The 26,055-nt window shown below is 35.6% G+C and overlaps 2 protein-coding genes across 8 annotated transcripts; one reads left to right on the forward strand and one right to left on the reverse strand.

Annotated features, from left to right (window-relative positions):
• The first annotated feature begins 294 nt into the window (after nucleotides 1–294).
• On the forward strand, nucleotides 295–5,640 carry LOC105640997 (ruBisCO large subunit-binding protein subunit beta, chloroplastic). Of its 3 annotated transcripts, none has more exons than XM_012225434.4 (15): nucleotides 295–453; nucleotides 1,206–1,450; nucleotides 1,596–1,721; nucleotides 2,592–2,729; nucleotides 2,812–2,907; nucleotides 3,024–3,266; nucleotides 3,349–3,583; nucleotides 3,804–3,973; nucleotides 4,074–4,151; nucleotides 4,246–4,317; nucleotides 4,406–4,510; nucleotides 4,600–4,692; nucleotides 4,778–4,870; nucleotides 5,149–5,272; nucleotides 5,368–5,640. In XM_012225434.4, the coding sequence occupies exons 2-15, from the start codon at nucleotides 1,220–1,222 to the stop codon at nucleotides 5,379–5,381; spliced, it is 1,818 nt and encodes a 605-aa protein (XP_012080824.1). In that variant the 5' UTR covers nucleotides 295–453; nucleotides 1,206–1,219; the 3' UTR covers nucleotides 5,382–5,640. The 3 variants fall into 3 exon arrangements, with proteins under 3 accessions (XP_012080824.1, XP_089580388.1, XP_089580389.1); XM_089724263.1 differs by adding an exon at nucleotides 873–956 and having other exon boundaries at nucleotides 305–453; nucleotides 5,149–5,389; XM_089724262.1 differs by having other exon boundaries at nucleotides 5,149–5,389.
• Nucleotides 5,641–6,476: 836 nt separating this feature from the next.
• Nucleotides 6,477–21,699, reverse strand: PIE1 (SNF2 domain-containing protein / helicase domain-containing protein). 5 transcript variants are annotated; one of them, XM_037637488.2, is made up of 22 exons: nucleotides 21,488–21,699; nucleotides 21,366–21,402; nucleotides 21,206–21,251; nucleotides 19,492–19,572; nucleotides 19,256–19,363; nucleotides 18,968–19,048; nucleotides 18,790–18,878; nucleotides 18,560–18,693; nucleotides 18,409–18,476; nucleotides 17,580–17,715; nucleotides 17,174–17,248; nucleotides 17,024–17,094; nucleotides 16,805–16,939; nucleotides 16,112–16,150; nucleotides 14,507–14,575; nucleotides 14,286–14,348; nucleotides 11,127–14,199; nucleotides 10,826–10,890; nucleotides 10,679–10,749; nucleotides 8,780–9,563; nucleotides 7,860–8,386; nucleotides 6,477–7,346 (listed from the first exon to the last, which is right to left on the reverse strand). In XM_037637488.2, the coding sequence occupies exons 3-22, from the start codon at nucleotides 21,248–21,250 to the stop codon at nucleotides 6,914–6,916; spliced, it is 6,147 nt and encodes a 2,048-aa protein (XP_037493416.1). In that variant the 5' UTR covers nucleotide 21,251; nucleotides 21,366–21,402; nucleotides 21,488–21,699; the 3' UTR covers nucleotides 6,477–6,913. The 5 variants fall into 5 exon arrangements, with proteins under 5 accessions (XP_037493416.1, XP_012080821.1, XP_037493417.1 ...); XM_012225431.4 differs by having other exon boundaries at nucleotides 8,780–9,560; nucleotides 21,488–21,698; XM_037637489.2 differs by lacking the exons at nucleotides 19,256–19,363; nucleotides 19,492–19,572; nucleotides 21,206–21,251; nucleotides 21,366–21,402; nucleotides 21,488–21,699 and having other exon boundaries at nucleotides 18,958–19,048.
• Nucleotides 21,700–26,055: the final 4,356 nt, after the last annotated feature.

The following is a 26,055-nucleotide window of genomic DNA, read 5'->3' on the forward strand; positions in this document are numbered from 1 at the left end:
GTATAAAGTCCTTATATGAATATGTGTGTGGTTTTCTCATTCCAAGTTTCAAATTTTCGGGTCTTCAAATTTGTGGTTACACCGAACCAACTGACCTGCTTAAACTGAATTGAAATCGGGTCAAGGTAAACCCGACTGGACCCGCGTCAGTCAGAGTGAGAAATGTACAAGTATATAATAGGTTCTAGAGTGTTCCAACAACAGACAACCAAAACAGAAATGGGTTTTGATCCAACGGTCCAGATTTCATTAGAACCTTCAAGAGCTAACTTCATCTATAGTATATCATCATACTATATATCAATTAAACCTAACGTTTAGAAAGAGAGAGACTGCTTCTTTTCAGTAGTAGTAAAGGATAAACCTAAGCTACGCCTCTCGACGCCCTTCTAAAACCCTAATCTTTCCTGCCACTACCACCACCACAACCACAGCCGTCTCATTTTTCTCTCGGTTAGCTCTTTAATCTCTTTATCAATGATGGTTTTGGCTGTTTCATTGTTGTTTTTGTTTTTATGGTGTATTTCTGTCTCATTTTGTTGGTTTAGCATTGAAATTTGATTTTTAATTGATGAAATGGTGTTAAATTGATTCGAAGTTTGTCACTTTACAGCGCTTCTGTTTGCTGTTTATCTATGTGGAAATGGTTCCTTTATTTAGTTCGGTTTCATGCTTTCACTGGTAGAATTTATCTGGAATTGTTCTGTTTTGAAGCTCTTGGTGATGGATGATTGAAAATAGTTCCTTCTTTTTTGTAGTTGTTGATTTTTGTTTATCTTTTCCATCATTTTTGTGAATATACATAAATATAGTGCTTTGAATTTGATTATGTAAATTTAGCTTTATAACAATGTTTATAATAATTTGTGCAGCATAAGAATTTAACCAGAAATCTTAAGAATAAGTCAATTGGGTGTTGGACTAGACCGAAATTTTCTTGTATTTGGGTATTAAAGGTAATTTTAGGTGCTTGAAATTGTTGCCAATAATTCAACTTCCATTACAATTTTTAATTATGATAGGAAGGAAATCATTTCTTTCAGAAAAAAATTTTACTTTTGCTTGATCTAAACTGCCTTTTGCATGCTCTTTTGATTCTCATCATGTTTTTCTCTCTATCTCTCCTCTAATTGTTGCTTTGTTTTGACTTCCGAGTTTTAAGAATGTCTTGACGTAACTGAAATTAGTCAATTGGTTTTTGTCAGCTGTCAAATAGAACATGGCTTCTACATTTACTGCCATGTCTTCCTTGGCTGCTCCCAATGGACGGGTGATGGACAAGAATCTTGCATCTTCTTCAAACAGGTTGTCTTCTTTTGCCTCCATTTCTGGAAGCTCATTTGGTAGGAGACAGAATGTGGTTTTACGTAGATCTCGATCTCCCAAAATTAATGCTATGGCCAAAGAGTTGCATTTCAACAAAGATGGATCAGCAATTAAGAAATTGCAAGTGAGTGTTTATTCATATGTATATATATATATATATATATATATATATATATATATATATATATATATATGATGTAGGCTTATGATACATGACCTTTATATTTTTATTCTTGGTTGTCTTTCAAGCATTTGTTGCATTCTTGCAGACTGGTGTGAACAAACTTGCAGATCTAGTTGGAGTTACTCTAGGTCCTAAAGGCAGGAATGTTGTTCTTGAGAGCAAGTATGGCTCCCCAAAAATTGTTAATGATGGTGTGACTGTCGCCAAAGAGGTATTCTGTCTCAAGATTCTTTAGTGCTTCATTGTCTTACTAGTTGAATACTACAATGCACAGAAAGTGTAAATTAGGTGGGTTTCTGCATTTTGGATTCAGATACATTTCCAAAGCAGGAAACTCCAGGCAATTTCTGGAAGTTTAGAAAAATTTGAAACACATTTCTTAGTCTGAAGTGTGTTTGTCTTGAAAAAGTCAACAACAAAAGCTAAGTCCAAACTAGTTGGCGTCGGCTATATGAAGCTTTAGTCCAAAAAGTATGACCCTAGCCCTCCAAACAAAAGTGCGCTCACCCTTGTGTGTGTGCGCGCGCGCGCGCGTGTGTGCGTGTGTGTGGGCGTGTGTGCGGGCGCGCGCGCGCGCGTCTGTGTCTCTATATATATATTGTATTCTTTAAAAAAATATTACTATTCAATATATTTCAAGTACTTGCTTGGGAAGGAAGGAAGAATAAGCACTTCAACTCTTAAAACCCCTATTGTAATTGAATGAGCTTAATTTTTGTTTTTATATGAAAATTTGATATTTATGAAAATGCCCTAATTTTTTTTATATATACACATTTCCCCATGTTTCCATCTCTTATGTTTTCCCATGTCTGTTTTCTATTGTTTCGTTTCCACATTTCTCTTTTGTTATTCATAGCTTGAATCTCATGGGGGTTATCTAAATACGTGAAAGCAAACCATATGGAGGACAGTTCGAATGTAAATTTTGCCTGCTTTGGTCCCTAACTCTGCGATGTAAATGGTCTTTCAATTCTTCCATATGTTGCTGACATTACTACTACACGTTTTTAGTTTTATGATAATTTTCTGTTATTTATCTCTAGGTTTATTGACAATGTGCTTTGCCCGAATTTCTTAGGTTGAATTGGAGGATCCAGTTGAGAATATTGGTGCCAAGTTGGTGAGGCAGGCAGCTGCCAAGACAAATGACTTGGCTGGTGATGGGACCACTACTTCTGTTGTTCTTGCTCAAGGCCTTATTGCTGAAGGAGTCAAGGTTTGTGGGATGATTTGTACTATCTTCTGTATGAAGATTGTCAAACTTGGTAATCATATTGATGGATGGTTCAATTATACAGGTTGTGGCTGCTGGTGCAAACCCTGTGCTAATTACTAGGGGTATTGAGAAGACCTCAAAAGCTTTAGTGACTGAACTCAAGTCAATGTCGAAAGAGGTAATATATAACTGTTAGCGAATCTTCATTGTTAAATTTGTATTGCCATTGAAATCTCTCATATTTGTATTAAATTTATACGGAAGGGGTTAAGTAACAGTAGTTTGCTGTTGCAGGTTGAAGACAGTGAACTAGCAGATGTAGCAGCTGTTAGTGCAGGGAACAACTATGAAGTGGGGAATATGATAGCAGAAGCCATGAGTAAAGTGGGTCGTAAAGGAGTGGTGACTCTTGAAGAGGGAAAAAGTGCAGAAAACAGCCTCTATGTTGTTGAGGGAATGCAATTTGATCGGGGTTACATCTCACCTTATTTTGTTACAGACAGTGAGAAAATGTCTGTTGAATATGAGAACTGCAAGGTAAGCTATCCACAATGACTTTTTATTTTTCCTCCTTTTTAATTGTGATTTCAAAATAATTAGGTGTATTTTTTTGCTGCAGTTGCTTCTTGTTGATAAGAAAATTACGAATGCGAGGGATCTCATTAACATTCTTGAAGATGCAATCAGGAGTGGATACCCAATTCTGATTATTGCTGAAGACATTGAGCAAGAAGCTTTGGCAACTCTTGTTGTGAATAAGCTTAGGGGTGCTCTAAAGATTGCTGCTCTCAAAGCTCCTGGTTTTGGAGAGAGAAAGAGCCAGTACCTTGATGACATTGCTATTTTAACTGGAGGTTAGTTCAAATGATGTTAATTTTTTGTACTCTGTATTTTGGTTTTTGCCTTTCTGTGTCATTGGTACTGCCTCCACATTTCCTTATCTACTTCATGTAAATGTTCCAAATATTTAACCTTTTTATTTCCTCCGTTGACCTCTCCTCCCTTCTTTTTCCTTTTTTCTGTTTGCAATCGCTCTTTTATATTGGATGTTTATGCTCTTAATCTGGATTGCAGGAACTGTTATTAGAGATGAGGTGGGACTTGCCTTGGACAAAGTTGGCAAGGAGGTTTTGGGCCATGCTTCCAAAGTGGTACTTACCAAGGATTATACTACCATTGTGGGTGATGGAAGCACCCAAGAAGCAGTAAGCAAGAGGGTTGCACAAATAAGAAACCTCATTGAGGTATGAAATGCTTTGGCTTACTGCTCATATTCTTTCCAAGAAAATTTGTGCTTCTCAGAATTGATTGTTACCTGAAGTATGAATTATTACATTTTTACAGGCTGCTGAACAAGAGTATGAAAGGGAAAAGCTAAATGAGAGGATTGCAAAACTGTCAGGTGGTGTTGCTGTGATACAGGTAAAATTTTCAGCTGATCATCTTTCAGCAAAAGATCATTGAAACCATTTAACATAGTCTTCCCTAAAGAATTGTTTTTCTCAAAATTTTAAAGGTTGGAGCACAAACTGAGACAGAACTCAAAGAAAAGAAATTGAGAGTTGAAGATGCTCTTAATGCAACAAAGGTACTGATCTTAGTACCACTGCTTTTTGTTGTTTTTACATCCAATTTAAGTTTCTGATTGCATTTGTCAATAATGAAATGATATTCAGGCAGCTGTTGAGGAAGGTATTGTAGTTGGTGGTGGTTGCACCCTGTTGAGACTTGCATCGAAGGTGGATGCCATTAAAGACACCCTTGACAATGATGAAGAAAAGGTAACTCGGGCGTAGTAACTTGAGCTAGTGCTTATTTCAAAATGTTTTGGAAGTGTGTTTTGAGCTCGATTGTTTTGGTTTGGTTTCAGGTAGGGGCAGATATTGTGAAAAGGGCTCTCAGCTACCCACTCAAATTAATTGCCAAGAATGCTGGTGTAAATGGAAGTGTGGTCAGCGAGAAGGTGTGGAACTCTGCAATGATCAATCTATTCTTAATTTGTTTGGTTTCATGTTGCTTGCAACTAAAGTTGTTATCTGTTTGTACAGGTGCTTTCCAGTGACAATCCAAAATTTGGATACAATGCTGCAACCGGAAATTATGAAGATCTAATGGCTGCTGGTATAATTGATCCAACAAAGGTGAGTTTCGCTTTGCTCTTCCAAGAGGAGTGGTCGACATATTAGTGCTGTAACATAATGGCTATATCTTCTCTCTAATCTTTGGAAGGTGTCAATCATCAAAAATGATCTATTAGAATATGGTATTATCCTTTGAAGCTAACAGATTAATTACAGAAAGTTGTTTGAAATTTTCCATTTCCAGCTATAATTTTGTTGTGGAAAGGGAACTAGATGTATCTCATTCGATCTTTGAAGAACTATCCTAACTGCTTAGCTCATTCATGTCTTTCTTTCAGGTGGTTAGATGTTGCCTGGAGCATGCATCATCAGTAGCAAAAACTTTCTTGATGTCTGATTGTGTGGTTGTTGAGATCAAGGAGCCTGAACCAGTCCCTGCTGGCAATCCCATGGACAATTCAGGTTCGTACTTTTCGAACTTATGAGATAATCTTGGCCGGTATGCCTCTTCCCTCCTACATTGTCACTGAATTTTAATGTCCACTTTATTTCAACAGGATATGGGTACTAAGTGAACAATCAAGATGGGGTGAGCAAATAAAGATGACAGTCCCTACGGTGGGAAGAATTAGTTAGTTTGGTGGAGATGAGCGTATTTTTTGTAAATTTAATCACCTCATTGGATAGGAAATATAGATTGTGGTGAGGGTAGCTTTACTGGAATGCGGCTTGTGTCTCTGCAATTGCAATGATTTTGAACCTTTTATGAGTTACTTGTATCTTTAGTCCTTCTCCATGTTCCGATATGAACGACTCCTTTAAAATTTTAACCATTATTGCCAACCACGGGGAAAAATAATCATACACTTCCTGCTTAGGAGTAAAATATGGACAGCAAAGTTATTAAATATTTGAAAATAAAAAATTCAAACTGGTCTATTTGGTCGTTCGATGAATTCGACTGCCAATGCTGTCTTGGCTTGATGCCTTGAGCTGAGGTAGTTGGATCTTGAGGTCTGACTTCTGTCACCCGCTCTCACCATCTAATGGATCAAGTTGTAATTTGCAATTGCATTGCACTTGATGTCTGATGATTTCTTTCAATAAATAAATTGAAATGAGTTAAATTCTAATAAAAGAACCCTTAAAGCTTACGTTCAATTGAATCCTTAGCTAAACCTTTAACTGCATGAAATAATAACAGACAAAAGGGATATTTAGCTCGTTGAAAATCCTAAAATTTACACCATCATCATCAAAATAACCACTACTTTGTACTGTTCTATTTTACTTCCCCAGGGTTGAATAACATGATTCAATTTCAATTAATCAAAATGACAATTTTTTAGGAATCTTTATTCTAAAATATGATTGAACGAATTAAAATAACTAATTGGTAAGGCAAGAGCTCTTGAATGTGAAATCTCACTTGGACTCCTCCATATCCAGCGTTATTCATGAAATCGTCAAGAGAGTATAGTAAGTATGCCAAATAACATCAAGAGAATTTCATAAATCATAGTACACTACACTGCTACAACAAAGCTGTGTTAACTTCAAAGACCGCAATCCAAATAACATCGTGTCGTAGCTTTCATGAAACAAAAGAAAACTGTTAAAAGAAACATTCATATGCTCATATGAGAGAGAGACAGACAGAAACAGATAGAGGGGAATAACGCCACTTTTCATTAATTTCCATTTTCTTTTCCCTATCCTAATTCATTTCTATTGTGGGAAACAAGCCAAAATTCGATCTGCTAATCCAAGCCTCAGAATATTTGGCACATCCCAATAAGAATTAAATTTAACGAAAGAAAAAATATGATACAATTTCTATTTTCCTACCTCCTATCTGCCCGGTGCTGTCATATCAGATTCTCAGTAAAACATAATTTTTCTGGCATCTAAACCAACAACTGAATCATGCCCTCCCCTTGTTTGTAATCTATGCTGTATTCATCCACCATGTCCCAGGAACATGAAAACATGCTCCATTTTTGGGTATCAACCAATCAGGGCATGTTTGCAGTGAGAAGCTCTGCTCCCTAAACGTCATAAAAGCTTCAACTCTGATATGAAAAAAATATCATTATGTTAATCCTATCCAATATCAGTATATTCTGGCAATAATGAAAAATCATCTAGGCCAGAAATTAAATCAGGAACATAAGTATGAGGAACAAGTTCCAAGCCCCCCATTTCCAATGAAAGCTCTTTATCCAAATAACAATCTGTATCATTCATCCAATTGTCCTGAATGAAAGCTGGAGTAAGGTCAAACTTTAAATTAGGGTCCCTTGGAGACACCATCATTGGTGATTGTAATACTGGCTCAGCAAATAGATGGTGCATCTCACTGAACTCTGAAGTTTTCTTCAGTTTTGATCTAGGTGGCTTTACTGAATCAGAGACGGACAACTTGTGCTTTCCCAAGGTCTGTGGTTTGGAAGTTGCTCGTAGTTTGACATCATTTGCTGGGAATGCAGATGAAGCCCAACCCAGACTGCCTTCAACACAAGCTTTTGCTGCATCCCTGAGAAAATTACGTTGCTTTAGTAGCAAATTCAAGCATTCAATCCCCGTATTCATTTCATGCAGTACGATATAAATTAAAGTTAGAACATAACTTTTGTGAATCATCACTGGCTTGTATCCGAAATTTTTAATGCATTTTTGTTCAAACCAATATCCTCAACTATTCCAGATAATGTTATTCAATTCACATATCTACTCCAGACAACAATAAACGAGATGCATCATGTACATCTGATAAGAACTGAAAAAAATGGTGGGCACGTGAGAGAGAGAGGGAGGATGGGAGGGTTCTGAATGGTTAGTTCCTACAAGGTCAGCATCAGCCAAAAGAATTAGCATAAGTCTAGGTCCCACCCACCAAATACTACAATTGAATGCATTCGGCAACACAAATCTAAGCTAAGCTAAAGATGTTGATTTCATAAGGAAAAGAATTAACAAGGAACCCTTGACACCAAAAGCATATCTAATCCATGAATAAAGGAATCTTCAAGGTTGCAGGAAAACATACATGAATCGACTCTCGGCCACAATTGTGGAAGCTTTAAGATGATGTTCTCCTCTCACATCCTTGTTTATGAAACTTTGCGAGCCTGAGATTGGTATCGACAGATTTATGACACGTGGCAATGGAATCAAGGTATCATCTTCCTCCTTTCCAAACTCCAGAGTTACTTCAACCTGTTCAGAAACTGAAGAAACATCTTCCATCTGATTAGGACTGGAGATCGCCTCATCCATGGACCTACAGTGGGATTCATGGAGCGCAGCTGCCAACAACTTGCCACCCTGTGCTACATTATTGAACTTCATTCTTTTTGCAGGCTCTTCCATTGAATTCCAAGATATCTGATTGAATGCACTGAAACGCCTTCTGCCAGAATAAAGGCCATTTCTAGATGATGAAAGGTTTTGTTGGCGGTCACTACGTGATGTTGTCCTCCAGACTGAAGAAAGAAGGGCGGTGAAGTGCTTCTGGAGCAGCAACTCAGTGTCTGGCTGCTCCATAGCAACATTTAACAGCAACTGAATATTATCCTGCCACCATTGGAAATTGGTCAACAGCATCTCTTTATGTATTTAAGATATTACTTTTAATTCTATTAAGTCTAATATATCCACATCACGCACACAGACATGCATGAGAGAGACATTGGGAAGGAATTAATGTTATTTAATCTTGAAAAAGTAATTAGCCCATGGTGATAGGTTAGACTAGGAATAGAAGAGCCATCAGTAAGCATTAGCTGACAGTTAATCTGAGCATATTTTAAAACTCGAATATCCCACTTCACGATCAAAACCATGACAGAAAGACCAAGCTTCCATTAGAATAGAGAAGTAAAAGAAATATTGATTTAATACAAAAGAAACAATTGAAAGAGTCCTATGAACCCTTATTTCACTGTTAAGGGAGAATACTAGACTTACCTCAGTTACTTTGAGAAGTGCCTTTCCAGAGCCTGTATTACCCATCTTTTCATTAATAGGATTTTCTGGGGCAGACAAAACATATCTTACAATCAGTTCCCTGAATCTCTCACAACAATGAACTGGATGACGATATCTTCCCCTATAAAACCCGCCAGCAGTCATCCCATACAAAGTTTCACTAACCAAGCTCCATTGAGGGCCATATTCGTGCACAATAGCACATAATATTGCATCTTCCTGGGGTAGCCATGAATCAGGTGATGGAACACAATCTCTTGACCAAACATTCCCCTTCTTTAACTTCTCTGGTTTAATCATTAGGACCCGCTTCACTGGCATGGCCGTGATGGAGATCCTTCCACCCATTTTACTTCTACCAGCTGGTTTCTGCTCCAGATCAGTAACTGCATTCTCACATGGTTTGAATTCCATAGAATCATCTTGCTGCTTCCCAGACAAGTTTGAATCTAGATCTGAAGGGCATATTTCAGGAGTCTTCTTTGATTTCTTCAATTTCTTCTTGGAGCTCTTTCCCGCTTCAACACCAATTGTTTCAACTTTCTTACGTTTCTTCAGCAATCCTGAATATTGAGACATCATGTCCGCGTAAGTAACCTCATCGTGATATATTCCATCATCAATGGATATGGTTTCCATTGATGGCTCCTCTTTCACATGTTTCAATTCAGCAGTGAGAGATCCTTTCTTCAAAGATCTAAACTTGGCCTTCTTTGGTTTCTTTTTGGACTTCTGTTTGGGTTTGCTAGCCATGTCATTCCTGCTGACAGAAAACAAGTAACTGACTGAAATTGGTAAAAATAACAAAAGGTTACTACTAAGTCATCCCAGACTGCCACATTCACATTAACTAAAGCAAAATCACATGTCCAAGTTTTGTCACCATAGATACATCAAACAATCCCATATTATCCTCGACCGACCGACCAAAGATCCAGTCAACTAAAAAGGAAATCAAAATTAAAACATGTGGTTCCTTCCAATCCTAATGTAAGGTTATGATTTCTATTCCTAATGTAAGTTTCAAACTATAAAAGTCTGCTCTCTCAGCCCAACTGGTCAGTACGGATTGACAAACCATGGCCAAAACCCAAAAGTAGTAATTAGTTTTATATTATATGGTTCTAACACAGTTTTTTAAGGTATTATGACCATTGCTGGTTTTTAAGATGGCTGAATCCATGTTGCAATAGGTGTCTAGCAACCTAGCATAGCACTGTAGCAAAATCAAACACTTCTAAGAAATTTAAGAAGCACTAAGGCTCAGTTCGTATCTAGAGAGTAACTTATCTTTGGAAAATATTTTCCAAATAACTCATTTTTTATTGTTTGGTTGCAATATTGAAAATTAGTTAAAATATTATAATTTTGAACCAATAAGACCATAAAACTATTTATAATATAGAAATTTTGTATTTTAAAAATTATTGTTAAACATCAGAAAAAATACATAAAAGACAATGAATTGTCGCAGGTGACCATGATGGTGGACGGCTGTAGTGGGTGGTGATGGCCGATGAACAGTGATAGTGGCCACCAGTAATTAGTGAATTAATGCATGTATGTTTATAATATTATAATAAGTCTAATGATATCCAGAAAATATTTTCTTCTTTTGAAAATGAGAAGTCATTTTTCATAAAAAGGGCTTAGTATTCCCTTCGATTAGGAAAATATTTTCCAGATAAGTTATTTTCCGGAAACAAACGTAGCCTAAATCTTAAATCTCAGATGAAATTAGAATAATAAGGAAGCGGTTAGGAACTTGACTGTTAGCCTACATTGGCCAAAGCATCAACCCAATAGCATCTTCCAGAAAACGAAAAGAAGTAAATTTGCCAGCAGAAATATTTTACAATGAGCATAGGATCATCTTACGCTGTAGTGTCACAGTACCCATCATCTGTGTCTTCCTTTTCATTAGCTTCAGCTTCCAGCTCTTCTTGTAACTACATGACATACAAAATCAAGCAGCTGCCAGACATGTCTCCAGAAAATTTGCTCTAAAATATAAAATTCACTGACCTGATGCTGAGCTAGGGCCTCAACTTGCTGTCTGTACGCCTCAGTTGCAAAATCAGCATCCCATCCTGATATTAGTAAACATGTCAGTATACATCATGCAAAAATTGCTCATTAAAAAGTTTGAGCACATTCCAATAAATTTATTTGAATGTAACATCTTGACCATATCAAAGCAAATAATCAAAAAAAAAAAAAAAAAAAAAAAAAATCCTAAACACTATTTTCTGCAATTGCACATGATTGCATAATATGTGTAACAAAATTCTTATTAAGTAAAAAGATTAAAAAAAATATTGCTTACTTTCATATACTAATGGTTCCTCATCATCATCAATATCAGCTTCCATTTCCTCTTTGTATTTCTCAATACGATCAAGTTCCCATTCCGCCTCCTCAAACCTAACTTCAGAATCCATCGCTGCTTTGTCTATGATTGGGTCCCACAATTCCAGAAAACGTATTGCATATCTGTCAATGGGACGTAGCTGATTCTCCAAGGTTGAGATAGCCTGTCCAGCAGCTGCTGCTGCTGCAGCCATCTGTTTGACATCATCGAGCATGTCCACATCATCTTCATTGGCAGCAAGAGTTAGATTCCTTTCTTCAATTGGATCTTTCACATTTAAGTTTACGCCATTGTCTTTATTTTGAGTTACCACCTCCATATCTGCTGGCTCATCAGTCTTATCATCATCATTAACAAGCTCATCATCTTCCAATCTCCCAATGGCTTCTGTAAACTCCTGATTGTCAACAGCTTCTTCCAGCTCAACTTTTTTCAATGCCATATAATCTGCTTCATCTTCTGCATATTTTAAAGCAGCCTCCACATCTGCATTAGACACAGAAACCTCATTCCCATGACTATGACTCTTCTCTTTTGGTACATTCTTTATCGGAAGAGCTTTATGACCAGAGAACAATTCCATAGGATCAAGCTTCTTGAAAAACTCAGTGTTGTAGCCTCCACTCTGTATGACTAGATCATCAAGAGCACGTTTCTGATTGGCTTTCTTTAATATATTTTCTTCAATAGTGCTCTCACTGATTAACCTATAGATATGTACTTCACGTGTCTGCCCTATCCGATGGCAGCGATCCTGAGCTTGTTGATCCATCGCAGGGTTCCAGTCACTATCATAAAAGATAACTGTATCTGCTCCAAAAAGATTGATGCCAACTCCCCCGCTACGGGTTGACAAAATGAAGAGAAAAATCTTGGGATTTGTGTTAAATCGTTGCATCAATGTTTGTCTTTCCTCAGGTTGAGTGGATCCATCTAAACGCATGTAAGTGTAACCATACAAATTTATAAAAGCCTCCAATATATCAAGCATCTTGGTCATCTGGGTGAATATCAATGCCCGGTGACCTTCTGATTTTAACTTCCTAAGCAAAAATGCAAGTTCCTGCAACTTTCCACAGTCAAACTGTATAAGTCGCCTGTCTGGAAAATACACTTGCCTCCTCACAATTGCAGGTCTAATAGGTGAAAGAAGAGGCAACAGCATTTCAGAGCACTTATCCTTATAACTTGGATGAAGAAAAATGGAAGTTCCTGTTTTACTACACCAACAAACAGGTACTGGAGCACGTGCTGCAGGTATAGCAAACATAAATGACTCAACAAGATTAATCATCCTCTGGAAGCGTTCAACTGGTGAAAGAATAACATCACCAAGCTTAGAGGAGTACAAATAGGACCGTTGATCAACCTTTTGGCGGTGAATATCATCAACTGGAATTTTAATGGTAAGAAGTTCTTGTAACGTTGTTGGATACATAGGTTTCTTCCGACACCTCAAGGAATTCCACCATGCAATAGATGCTGCCCGTTCCTTCATTTCTCTTAGTCTCTCCTCAAACACTGCCTTTTGAATCTGTTCAAAAATATTTGTGCCAGGCAACTTCTTCCAGTGTTTAGATTGAGGCCCAATTTCTTCGATGCTATCTCGATTGGCACGCTCTTCGATCAATCTTGAAGGAGTAGCAATAGCATTTACTGCATCATACTCCCAAGAAGTCATGTAAAAATCAAGATGAGTAAAAAAGAGCCCTAAACTGCAAAGGTCTACAGTTGAAAATGGGCTAGGAGAAAGCATCGAACATATGGAAGAACTCAACTGGATATCTAAACCAGCCATGTCAAAAGAACTGATAATTGGACGACCCTCAAATAAGTCAGGATGATTGCACACCTTACGAAGTTGCATTATAATGCTAATCATCCCAAAAAAGTTAGCACTAGCGAGGGTAGCTTGCGTCTCTGAGCTAGCAATGAAGTCCTCATACAAGTTTCGCTGCCTTTTTGAAAGTCTACAATAGATGACATGCTCATGTTTCATAGGAAGCTGCTTCTCCACATCCCTTTTCAGGCGCCGAAGTATAAATGGTCGAAGAACATTATGCAGGCGATCAACAACTTCTTTGTTCACTCTTTCTTGTCCCTCCACCATCCCTGATATGGGATTACTGAACCAATCCTTGAACTCCTGATGAGACTGAAAGATGTGGGGCATCAAGAAATGCATTAAAGACCACAGTTCCATGAGATCATTCTGCAAGGGAGTACCAGTCAATAAGATTCGTCGTTTTGAATTGAAGTTGAGAAGAGTTTGCCATCTCTGGGACTTCCAATTTTTTATCAGATGAGCTTCATCCAAAATCAAGTACTTCCACTTCTTCCTCTTGAATACTTTTGAATCCTGTATGACCAACCTGTAAGTGGTAATGCATACATGGAAGAAGTTTGGTTTCAACCAACCTTGCCTCTTTAATTTACGTTCTTTCGCACTACCAAAGTAAGTGAGAATCTTAAAAGCTGGACACCATTTCAGAAATTCTGTTTCCCAGTTAAGCATTACACTTGTTGGAACCACAATTAGATGCGGACCCCATATTCCCTTTTCACATGCCAGATGTGCAAGCAATGAAATAGTCATGATGGTCTTTCCAAGACCCATTTCATCAGCTAGAATCCCATTTAACCTTTTCTCATACATAGTTACAAGCCAATCCAGGCCAATATGTTGATACTCACGAAGGGGGTACTTAAGAAGAAAAGGGAACTTTGTACGCACTTTTGTTGTTGAGAATGTATTTCCAGTTGGCTGTGCAGATCTTGCAGCAGCAGCAGCATCAGCAATTCTATTCTCACTCTCATTTCCTTCTTCTGCAGTTTTCTCGCTTCCTGCTTCTTGTTCCTTTATAAGATGATGTGAAACTGGTAAGGATTCAGTCAGTTCGACATTTTTATCCATAGATACAACCTGCTCTTTCAGTTCAACGTCTTTATGGTTTGGGGAGTCCAACAAGTTGTCTGATAAAGCAGAGGTATATTCAGATTCATCCTCTGAAACTTCAGTGTTGAATCCCTAATAAATCGACATGAATTATACAGTGAAAACCAAGTTACAACACAATCAGCATGAGCTACATGAAGAAACATTCCTATACCTACCTTTTTATACCTTGCAAGCAATTCTTCTAGAGGAATTTCACTCTCCTTTTGCAGCAAAGAGATCTGTAAATTAGTAGATGCATACTCAGATATATGCAAGTTCCAAAGTGGCAACTAATCTGATGAGCCATTCAAGGGTCTTTTGGGAGAAAGAACCATCCTTACCAAAATCTAAGATGAATGAATGTAAAGAAACACAATATATCAGACATATTCTTTACCTCATCTATGGTATTGTCTGGATCAGCTTTTGCCAATTCTTCCTCCTCCAACAATGTTGTCTCATCATCCTGAGTAAAACCGCAGGTTATAATATCTGAACCTTGCTTGGCAACAAGAGACTAAATTTAACAAAATGAGGGAGGATAGAGGAAAGCTAAATACTTACAGCCTAAATGCATAAACATAAACTAATATAATAGAACACTTCAGGCAGCATGTTATGTTGTATTATGCTAAAAGTAAAAATATCAAATGAGAGTAGGTTTCAACACTGGAACGCCAAAGAATTCTTTACCTTCCAGTGTTCTCATGACAATACTTTAAAAATACTCTTTAAGAAAAAGGCCAGTAACTTGGGGATTATTATGATATCAGTCAAACTATAATTTCCAGCAATGACCCAGGAATGGCAATTCCTAACTTCATAGAAATAGGAACCATGGGCAGCATAGCTTTTGCTATTCCCATCCCGGCCCTGTTAGGAGATCAGAACAGTGACATAACAATGTGCAATGGAGGCGGGATGCAGACGGGCATCTCCATCTTATATTTATTAATATATATATTATTACCATTAGAGGTCATACACAAAAACATTCAATTCTGAGTACTATCCATTGATAATTGAGTAAAGTAATAAATGTCATAGTTTTGAAGAAGAGCAACATATCTTTATACAAGTCAATTATGATATATATAAGTTGGGACCAATTTGGGCCAGGACATCTAAGGATAGGGGTTCCTTGTGTCATTCAGTGAATGGCAGGTAAAAGTGTCATCTCTAAATGCCCTTGCCAAAATACATTACACCATGTTGTGACATTTTTCCATGCTGCACAACAAACATTTTCATGATGGAACACTTTGGCAAGGAAGCAGGTATGGCAATTTAGCAACCACCAATCAAAACAAGATAAGACACACCCCAGTCCCTACGTTATCATTGGTAATTCATGCAGGAGCATCTAGGATTTTTTTTTTTTTTTTATGGTTTCCTTGTTTATTTAGGATTCCTAATTAAATAAGAGACTGTTAATTTATTAGGAATAGCATTCAGTTTTCCTTCTTTATTTAGGATTAGTTGCATAAGAATACTTTTCAATCTAGAAGTATTAGGTAATTAGGATTGCTTTTCAATCTAGGATTAGGATTTTGCCATAACTAGTATAAATAGGACAACAATTATCAGATTATGTATTCAATTTTTTTCCTTCAATTCAGAATTTTAATTCCAAGGTTTTCTTTAAAACCAATTATCTCATCTTGTTCCAACCACAATCAACCTATTCTAGCCCTAATTGTTGAGAGTTAATTGCCCTAAATTCTTCCCCTGTGTCAAGTGGTATCAGAGCACAAAAGATCCTAGTTTTATGTCATTGCAGAATCAATTTATTACTGTTTGATGCATATTAGCAATCTAGAAACGCTATATTCTCATAAATATAGAAGAGATAAAAGAAGAAAGTTATATGCCTTTGCAATCATTAATTTGTTACTGTTCAATGAAAAATAGTAATCTAGTTAAGCTAGCTTCTTATAAATACAGAAATAAAAGGAGGAACCACAACTAAGAAGAAATGGGAAAAAGTTATCATATAACATACCTTTTCTTCTCCATTAGCAAGAATAAAATCACCATCTTCCTACAAATGAATGACCAAAGACAAATAACTAAGTACTCAATTTTTTAAGTAACACTAATCAGAATAAAATGATAAAACAAATTGAGGGGAAAAATTAGACAAACATGCAATAGAATTGAATTAATAATATTAATATTAATAAATTCTGTAAACGGATGGAAGCAATAAATTCAACAATTGGGTTCACAAGATTCACGTTTAAAAGGATGGGATGAGTTCAGGCAGATTAAAGGGTCTAGAATAGCACATACTGAGACAGTTGAGTTCACATTCAATACCACTCAAGCAGGTGGGTATGTCAATTTTAGTAATGCTAACACAACATGTATATTATCCCTTCAACAAACAAACCGCACAAGAACTTCAAAAGATAACATAATAGTACCCCCTCTCCCCCCCCCCCCCCCCCCCCCAAAAAAAAAAAAAGGTTCTTTTCTTAACAGGTGAATGACTACACATCAAATCATCACCATAATATAAAGGTCCATGTAAGCGACCATTATTCCAAAGACTAAAAACTGGAAAATAGAAGAAAATTTATCAAGTTGTTTATATGTGTATTTATGTGTTGGTATCAGCAAACAATAACATAATAGAAGATGAAGGAAATCAAGCCAAATATTGACATACACATGCATGTCTGTATAGTCTTACCAGTTCATCATTGAAATCATATGGCATATGCTCTTTAGCAGGCTCACCAACAGTATTTGACTGATTTCCAGTTTCACCTGTCTTAGTTTCTGATAGATGGTTTTCCTCCATGAGCAAGGAAATATCATCTTCAACCTGTATTTAGAAAATGGATATTATGTTGAGCCCTCAACTGATTTTTCAATCCATTAATGGCAACCACAAACACATACAACTTACACAACGACGACCAGTAATACTAGGTGAGCTGCTCATTTCAGTGTCGGTGGAAGCAGATATATCTTTGCTGCCTGCAAAACACATAATCATCAGTCATATCAGTCACAGACAAATTGCTATTGGTAATATTACTCATTTACTGCCTCTTACTCTCAGCACGATCTCCCCCTTGAACTGTTAGGTCAGCTCCATTTTCACCCTTTTCTGGAGTATTTTCTCTACTAACTGGAAAAGCAAGTATGACAAAATTAATCATTGGAATGATACAACAGGAAAAGAGGAAAACTCAGAAGTCCAAAAAATTGGCTATGTTGTGCAGAAAATGTGTAAAATGCAGCATCCCAAAATAATTTTTCGATTTCTCCTGACCGTATATATAATAAAATCAAACCAAGTACCGTATCTTTTCCGGTAGTCCATACACAAATGGAATTTGTATTTGGACAATACAAAATAAATTGAATTTCTTTGATAAAATCCTTTTAATCCGAAAGTATCTTTTTTTTTTTTTTTTTGGCTCCAATTTTAAAAGAAATGTAACATGACAACAATTTACCTCTCCCCACAGCATAACGTTTAAGAAGCTCCTCAATTGGCATATCAATTTCATTGTGCAAAGCAGCTAATTCTTCTTGCCTTTCCTCTTCAGTTATCAGAGCTTCATCTTCCTCAATAGTATGCTCATCATCTTCCTAGAACAACATTATCATATGAGAATATTTGCAATCGCGCATTGATTGAAAAGCATCACAAAGAAAAATCAGTACTACAGGACTGAAGAACTGTCAGCTTAAAAGGCCAACAACAATATAACCTACTGCATGCAAGATCCTGAAAACAATTGTAAATGCATAGGCATGCCAACACTGAAGGAATCTTACATATAGCTAAAAATTGCATTTTCACCTCCCCATTTAAATTTATTAAGGTCTTATCAGATTCTTAAGAAACTTTTCACCAAAATTGCATATACTTTTACCACTTGCCTCATTCAAAAGGAAGTATGGAGAAAATCTCAGTGGCATCTGAACTTTCTCTACCTTGATTCTATTGGATGGCATCTTACATGTCCATAGACTTTATGTTAAATGAAATGAGGAAAAGGAAATATTAGATATCTTTAATCTAAATTAAGTTTTTGTTAATATTTGAAAAACTAAACATATTCTATAACACCATTTTTTTCATGTCCATTCACAATAATACATCCAATAACAATAAAGAATGCAACAAACTACAAGATATAGCCACATTTTGAGTAATAATAAAATCTTTAACCTGATGAAATATGCATACCAAAGATTTGAGTTCGGTAGCAAAAAGTTTTTCCAGAGAATTATTTCATCTGAGTAAATATTTATGAACATGAAAAAAAAGCAACTCACTGATTCATCTGATTGCATATCATAATCATCATCATTGTCTCCAGTATCCAACTGAGGCTCTGGCACAACTGCATCCAACATATTGTGATAAGGACATATTTATATTACTCCAGCCAAGCATTTAATCATGACACCACAATCTTCTGCTTACCATCAGTTAATTCTATTGGTTCTTCCTTAGGATCATTTTTCTCTCCTCCCTCATTTCGAATACTTTGATGATTCTGTGCAGGACATTGCAGCAGAGGTTTGTCTACTAGATTTTCTGCTAACATGGTAGAGTACCTAAGAATTCACCAGAGAAAATCAGATATCTACCCAACATAAATAACTATAAAAATCCTCCATTAATGATAAGAAAATAAAATATAATGAAGCCACCTCTCAGTTTGTCCTAGAAGGAACTCCAGCTGTTTATCAAGCGCCTTCTTCTTTTTTTCATCAAGCTCCATCTGATGCTTGTAAAGTACCTGGAAGAACAATTTTGTAAAGTTTCACACACAAAGGAACTACAGAAATTAATGGAAGATGAAGATCAAATCATTATACATAAACTTGCCAGCTTCTCTATTTTAATCCAGAACTTCTTCACATCTTTTGAAATATTGAGTGCAACTTTTCGCAAACGCTGTTCCTCTTCCTGATCATCATTAAAAAATACATTAACGATCACAAGTGGAATATAAAAAATACATTGATGATTATTTGAAAACTGTTACATTGATGATTATTTAAAAACTGTTTTGCTCCAAGATAAAAAATTTTTTTCTTCAATGCGTGTACAATTTCTTCACCAAATAAAATTTCTTCTACAGGTCAATCTCTTAATGAAAGGTAAGGGCAGAACCTTCAATTTCTTTTCTTCCCTGGTGGCCTGATCCAACATTCCCTTGCTGGCTCTCAAAGCAACCTTCTTTGCCTGAGCCAATTTCCATTTCCTCTCGGACTCAAAGTCCTACAGGTAAACAGATTAATTAGCAAAGGATAATTGCAAAAAGACATGCATCTAATATACTATACTATCTTTGTTTAGAAGCAAAGGGAATGAAAATTGTCAGATCTAAAAATCAAGTAGCAGATTACCTTTGACAACCAAACCATCTCCTCTAAAACATGATCCCAATGAGTTTTAGGGCGTCGAGGTTCTTTAGGAGCTTCAAGTGCCTATGATCACATTAACAGAATAGTCCATGACTCAGAACAAATTCAAACACTGAAAAATGCATTGTAACATAAAGGTGCCTCTGTATCCTCAATTTTATATTTCTATATGTTCATATTTGAACATTTTTTTAATTCTATTGCTAGCGAATCACATTATGTAATATTGAAGTAGCATAAATGTTGAAGGCGCTTATTTGATGCAAAATCCAGTAATTAGAACATAATATTATCTTTATCTATTCAGAATCTATTGAATGAGGTCATACATAAGCTTTAGTTTCTTTAAATGATTGGAAGCTTTTGATAACTAATGCTAGTATAATGTAAATAGTGATATGATAATGTAAAGAAAATTCCTAAAACTGTAAATAGAATATAGGCTACAATAATAAGATAGTTGAATGAGAGGGAAAGTGATAATACCTATGGTGTGCATGGCATGAGAATAAATAACAAAAAACTGTGAAGCATCAAGTACATCAATTTTATACATTACGTGAGCATTGATTACCACCTAAAATTTCATGTCCTGATTATGATTCTACATTTTTATTTAGAGCTTGAACTCTTCTGCTATGAATACATTGTTTGTGCTAAAAAACTGATAAGGTAAATATTAGCTATCTAAGCACAACTACAGTCAAACTTTGGAAAATACACGTGTCAAAGTGCCCCATTCTTTTTTTTTTTTTCTTTTTTTGAGTGCTGGGGAAAGGGACTCAAACCTAGTTCTATTCCTAGCCAAAGGATGTGCTACCAATAGGCTAAGATTGCAATGCACAAATGTTAAAAGTTACAATAATTACCATAATGCTTAAAACACTATAACATAGACTACAAACTATTAGAGCGCCTGATATAATTAATTATACAGTCACAGCTTAAAATGGTATTATATCACAGATTATATGGTTGGCATTCAAGTTTTGGCTGAAAATAGCAGCCACTTTTTTTATTACTCATAGACCAGATACAAAAATTTGATGACCAAGTCTCCTAGTTTGACAAGAACCAATAAAAAATCACGACCAATTAAGCTAAAAAGTGACTGAGGTGATGTCTAAAGTACAATATGCTAAAGATTACCAATACCCTTTTTAACAGGGTTTTGATTTATAATAAGGTTAATTTGACAGCTAAAACCAAATTTATATCCACTGACAAATTTATGTCATAAAGTACCACTTTGCACGTTTAGGCATATAATTATATAATGCGGGTATCATTACTTCTCTCCAAATTGAGAATAGAAAGTTACATTTGCCAACATTAAGCAGGACCTTAAGGGCCAAACTAGTTATTTACAAGGAGGACCTTTCGCACAAGATGTTCAGCAAGACAAAATTTGACTTTTTGCACAGGATTTAACAACAATGTTCTTCCCCTTTTTTTTGAATTATTTTATTCTAGGTCAAGTCAAGTGGTTGCAGCAGCTAGTGTTTAAGTTCTTAATTTGTTACTTCTGAGAATTGGGAAGAGATGCAACTGCAGGGTCGTCATTGTAAGTAATAAAAGGATAACTAGAGCGAGTTAATCATAAGAAATCCTAAACTTTTGGCCAAAAATACAAATAATATTCAATTTTTATAAAAAAAAATAAAAAAATATAAAATGCTTATAAATCTAGGCTTACCTTTTTTCTCTTTCTCTGGGCGCCTTCTTTGGAGTTGAATTCCATTCTGTTTTTGTAATTCAAGAAAAAAAAAAAAAGGAAGAAGAAGAAAGTTACGAGTGATAAATTTAATTAAAACAAGCAAAAAAAAAAGTAACAGTGAGCTGAATTTCTAGCACACCTTCTGGTTTACAGAGAGAATTTCCTCTGAATTTTCTCTGCATGTATTTGAAAAGGATCCCAAAAGAGAATGAGAGAATAAAAAAATAAAAAGTGATCGAAGAAATTATTAGGAGATTGTACCGTTGTGGTGGATCTGATTTAGCCGCCGTCTTTTTGGTGGCAGAGGGCATCGCGGCTCATGATAGTGGGTGGTTTATCCCGTGAATCGATGAAGGTTTTGTGTTGATGGAGGAGGTGAGAGGCAACTGGTGAGAGGCTTCGGGGGGTTTGGTTGGTTTGCTGGAGCCTGGAGGAGCTCTGCTTAGGGTTTGTAAAACGGTGTGTTTTGTGAATGGATTTTGATTACGTGCGGGCCTGGTCTTGCTTGCTCACAAGATAATTTGTTATTTTTATTGATAAATTACAATTAAGTCCCTAGAATTTCACATATAATTCACAAGTCAGAATTTATGTTTCAAATATTAATTAAAATAAATAATCACTTTATAATCTATCAGTCGAAAGTGGACTGAACAGATTATATGTTGAAAAGGATTTAAACCTGGACTGTATAGATTATGTGTTGAAAAGAATTTACTTTTCTTTTTTTAGCATTAAGGGAGGGGATTCAGTCGAAAGTGGATACATAGATTATATGTTGAAAAGATTTTAAACCTGGACTCTATAGATTATGTGTTGAAAATAATTTATTTTTTTAGCATTGGGGGAGAAGATTTGAATCTGGATCTATTATCAAGTCGCGTGTGCACTTACGAGACTAGGCTATATTTTGATATGCATATTGAAAAGAATTTTCTTGAATATTAAATTGAATGAATGTTAATTGATTTTTGAAAGCAATGATAATGAATTATGTCAAATTATAGGATGAAAGAGTAATTCACCCTCTTTTTTATATGGATCTAGGGTCTTTATTATTATTATTTTTACATATCACTATTTAGTCCATACTATAGTCAAATATATTAGCAAGACCTTTATTATTAAAAATTAATCTAATAATCTCATATTTTAGCTTCCTCTAACAACTCAATCCTTTTATTATTATTTTTAGCACATGTTCCTTTAGTCGGTATAAGTTCAATTATTAAAATTTATAAAAAGTCTTTGAATTGGAATAAATTCTCTAATTTCCTTCAAGCTCGATCCTTATTTTGCATAGTTGACATTCTTCCTCCTTCTATGGATCGTGCTCCGGATAAATATTTTTAGAGATTTACGAGTTCTGAAAAACTTTTTGTGAAATCTGCTTATCAATGGTTAGCAGGTCACAACTGTGTGTAAAATAATGGAGATTGGGTTTTTTTTTTTTTTTTTTTTTTTTTGCACTAGAAGAGGTCCTCAGATAATAAGTCTTTTTCTTTGGTTACTTATTCATAATAGCCTTCTTACTAAATTTGAGAGGTGCAGAAGACATTTGAAAATGAATCCTTATTGCACGCTACCATAGGAATACATGAAACTACTACACGCGTCCTTAGAGACTGTCTATGTTAACCAAGTGCGAAATTTGCTTTGAGCTCCCAACTTGTGTAATTTCTTAAATCCTACGGTTTCTTTGAATGTTTGGCTACTTAATAACTTGCAGAATAAATTCTGATAGTCTTTAGGTTATTATTTTCGGTGTAGCATGCTGAAATTTATGGAAGAGAAGGAATCTGTGGATTTTTAAGGAAGAGCTCTCTTCGGTTGTTGTGGTGGTACATGATATCATTTCCTTAGCGAAGGAATTTTACATATCTAATATATTGGCTCTTAATCCTAATATGATAACAGCTCAAAAGAGTAATATTTGGTTTCTTGGTCTCCACCTAGTCTATATTTTCTCAAGCTTAATTCAGACAGCTCTCTTGTGGATAGGTTGGCTTATGGTGGTGGGAAACTTTGAGATTTTTCAGGGAGATGGATCCAAGATTTAGTCACTAAAAATGGTACCTGCATTACTAGAAGCAGAGCTTTGGGCTGTTCTCGAAGGATTAAAGATGGTTAAGCAATTTGGAGTTAGTCAATGATTGAATGTGATAATACTATAGTGGTTCAACTTATTAGTGGATCTGTGGCTTCTCATGACAGTGTCTCTCAATTGGTACTTGCTATCAAAAATATCTTGCACCATAATTGGATATGTAGCATTTCTCATGTGTATAAAGAAGCTAATGAAAATGCTGATTTTCTATCTAAGTTTGCTAATTTTCCCTTTGGAACTTATTTATTGTTAGATCCTCCTCTATGAATTATTTCTTTGCTCACCCATCACGTGTGTAGTGTAGCTCACCTTCATTAATCCTTGTATTTTCTTGAGCTTTGCTCTCCCTTTTACCAAAAAAATTTATAAAAAGTCAAAAAAGCTATCCACTATGTCTTTCTCCATGTTACGCTGCCTCTATCCCATTTATATTCGTGGAACAAGGATAAAACCCTCGAATTCTACCAAACAAATAAATAATTGGAGCTGTCTAACCCCGATTTTAGTTTCAGAGTTGTTTTTGATCAGCGGTAACCCTTACCTTATACTCTTTCTTCACTTGTAATCTTTACTCTTAATAAACTTAGATTGATTTTTTCTATAATAAATAAGTTTTTCTTTGTTTTTGTTATTGTTATTTTGTCTTTATGTTTAGAGTTTTTTAATCTCTTCTTTGTGAGAGTTTATTATTAAATAAAGCTATGATGCTTGATTTTATTTAGCTGGAGACTTTAGACCTTGATTTGCAAATATGAATCTTCGATCAATAGAGCCTGATACTGTGGCTTGTTCCTCCATTGATACTATGGACGTATAATGGCCGAAAATCATTTTTATACATCATATGCTGTAAGTTAAAAAAGCAATCCAAATATAGAAGATTTAGAGAAGTTATTATTTTATCATCCAAATCAATTAAAGAATTAGTTGCTACTATGAAAATTTATATCTTTTGTCAAGATTATTTCCAAGTGAAAAGATCTAATATTTATCTCTTTTAATCTCAATTTTTATTATTTAAAAGAATATAAAAATGTATGATTTGTTAAAAGATCAATGAACTCTTGTGACATCTCGACCTGGCAAAGCGATCCTAAGAGGGCGGATAGAGTAAAGCTCCTGGCTAGCTTCTAGGATGGTAGTCTAGCTATGAGTAGGGAATGCGGGACACATGATTGAATCGGATCATATATCGAAAAGGGCAAAATTAATCATTAGAGGCGCCTTTTGGTGAAATAGCTTAGAGAGTTGGAAGAACTTCAAGGTTAAGCGTGCTCACTTAACAAAAATCTTAAGATGGGTGACCTCCTAAAAAGTTTCTCATTTCACCTACGGTACAAAACCGTGCGGGTCTTGCCAATCCAGTATAGATGGAATTGACTTGATCCAAAACGGACAATTCCTCTGGTGGTTGGAGTTAGGCGTGACAATTGGTATTAGAGTCGGACCCACTCCAATAGATGTATAGTTCAAGGACGAACCACACAGATGCTAGTGGGCTTGTGACATCCCGACCCGACAAAGCAATTCTTAAGAGGGCGGATAGAGCAAAGCTCTTGGCTAGCTTCTAAGATGGTAGACTAGCTATGGATAGTGGAATGCGGGACACAAGAATGAATCAGATCATATATCAAAAAGGGAGAAACTAATCATCAAATGCGTCTTTTGGTGGAGTGGCTTGTAGAGTTAGAAGAACTCCAAAGTTAAGCGTGCTCGCTTAACGAAAATCTTAGGATGCGTGACCTCCTGGAAAGCTCTCCATTTCACTTACGGGACAAAACCGTGCAAGTCTTGCCAATCCAGTATGGGATGAAATTGGAATTGGCTTGATCCAAAGCGAACAATTCCTCTAGTGGTTGGAGTCGAGCGTGACAACTCTATTTGCTACTGATAGTAAATTTGTATGTCTGAGTTACACGAGTATTTACAATATTTGTTATTATTATTAATCAATTATATTTCTAAAAAAAAAGGACAAATAATTGGAGCTAGAAGAAAGTAGGTAGTTGTTTAAGATCTTGTTCCTCTTTTTACAGGGATGTTAACTAATATTCTTTTTATTTTTAATATAGTTTTCTTCTTTAAAACTCTCCAGAGAAGAAAAAGTTTCCTCTTTTGTATATGATGAATGGAGAGAGATTTGAGTTAAATAAATAATATTGAGACAGAAATAAAAAATATAATAATCGAAAGATGAGTCAAATGTGGAGTTAAACTTCACAAATTAAGGCTAAATGCATAAGAATTTGCATATATTTTGTAAAAAAGTAAAGTAAATATTATTGATGCATTTTCAAGAATTAGCATTTGTGTTTATTTTGAGAAAAGGTAATAGAAAAAGGGGAAATAGAAAACAACTAACACGAATATAATGTGTTTACATATTTCTCTACTTTGCTTATATTACTTAGGAGAGTTGAGAGAACAGCTTCGATGAGGATTGTTAGTTATAGAAACGAGAGTGCTAGAGACGACGATGATTTGAGACTACGAATGAAATAAAGGAGTAAGATGAAGACAATATTGATATAATAACTAAGAAATCAGCAACTGAACATTTAAAAGTTCAAGTTTTCTGAAATGTAAAAAGATGATGAAGAAGAAGAAGATATTCATGTTTTAACATGCAAAAAGCACCATCATAATGTATATATATAGAAAGAAATTACAAAGAACAAAAAAAAAAAATTTACTTACAAGTTGAAAGCTAAAGTTGGAAGAA

The sequence above is a fragment of the Jatropha curcas genome, chromosome 7 (genome assembly GCF_041381405.1).
Source record: "Jatropha curcas cultivar XTBG-Jc1 chromosome 7, XTBG_Jcur_1.0, whole genome shotgun sequence".
In the NCBI taxonomy this organism is placed as follows: Eukaryota; Viridiplantae; Streptophyta; class Magnoliopsida; order Malpighiales; family Euphorbiaceae; genus Jatropha; species Jatropha curcas.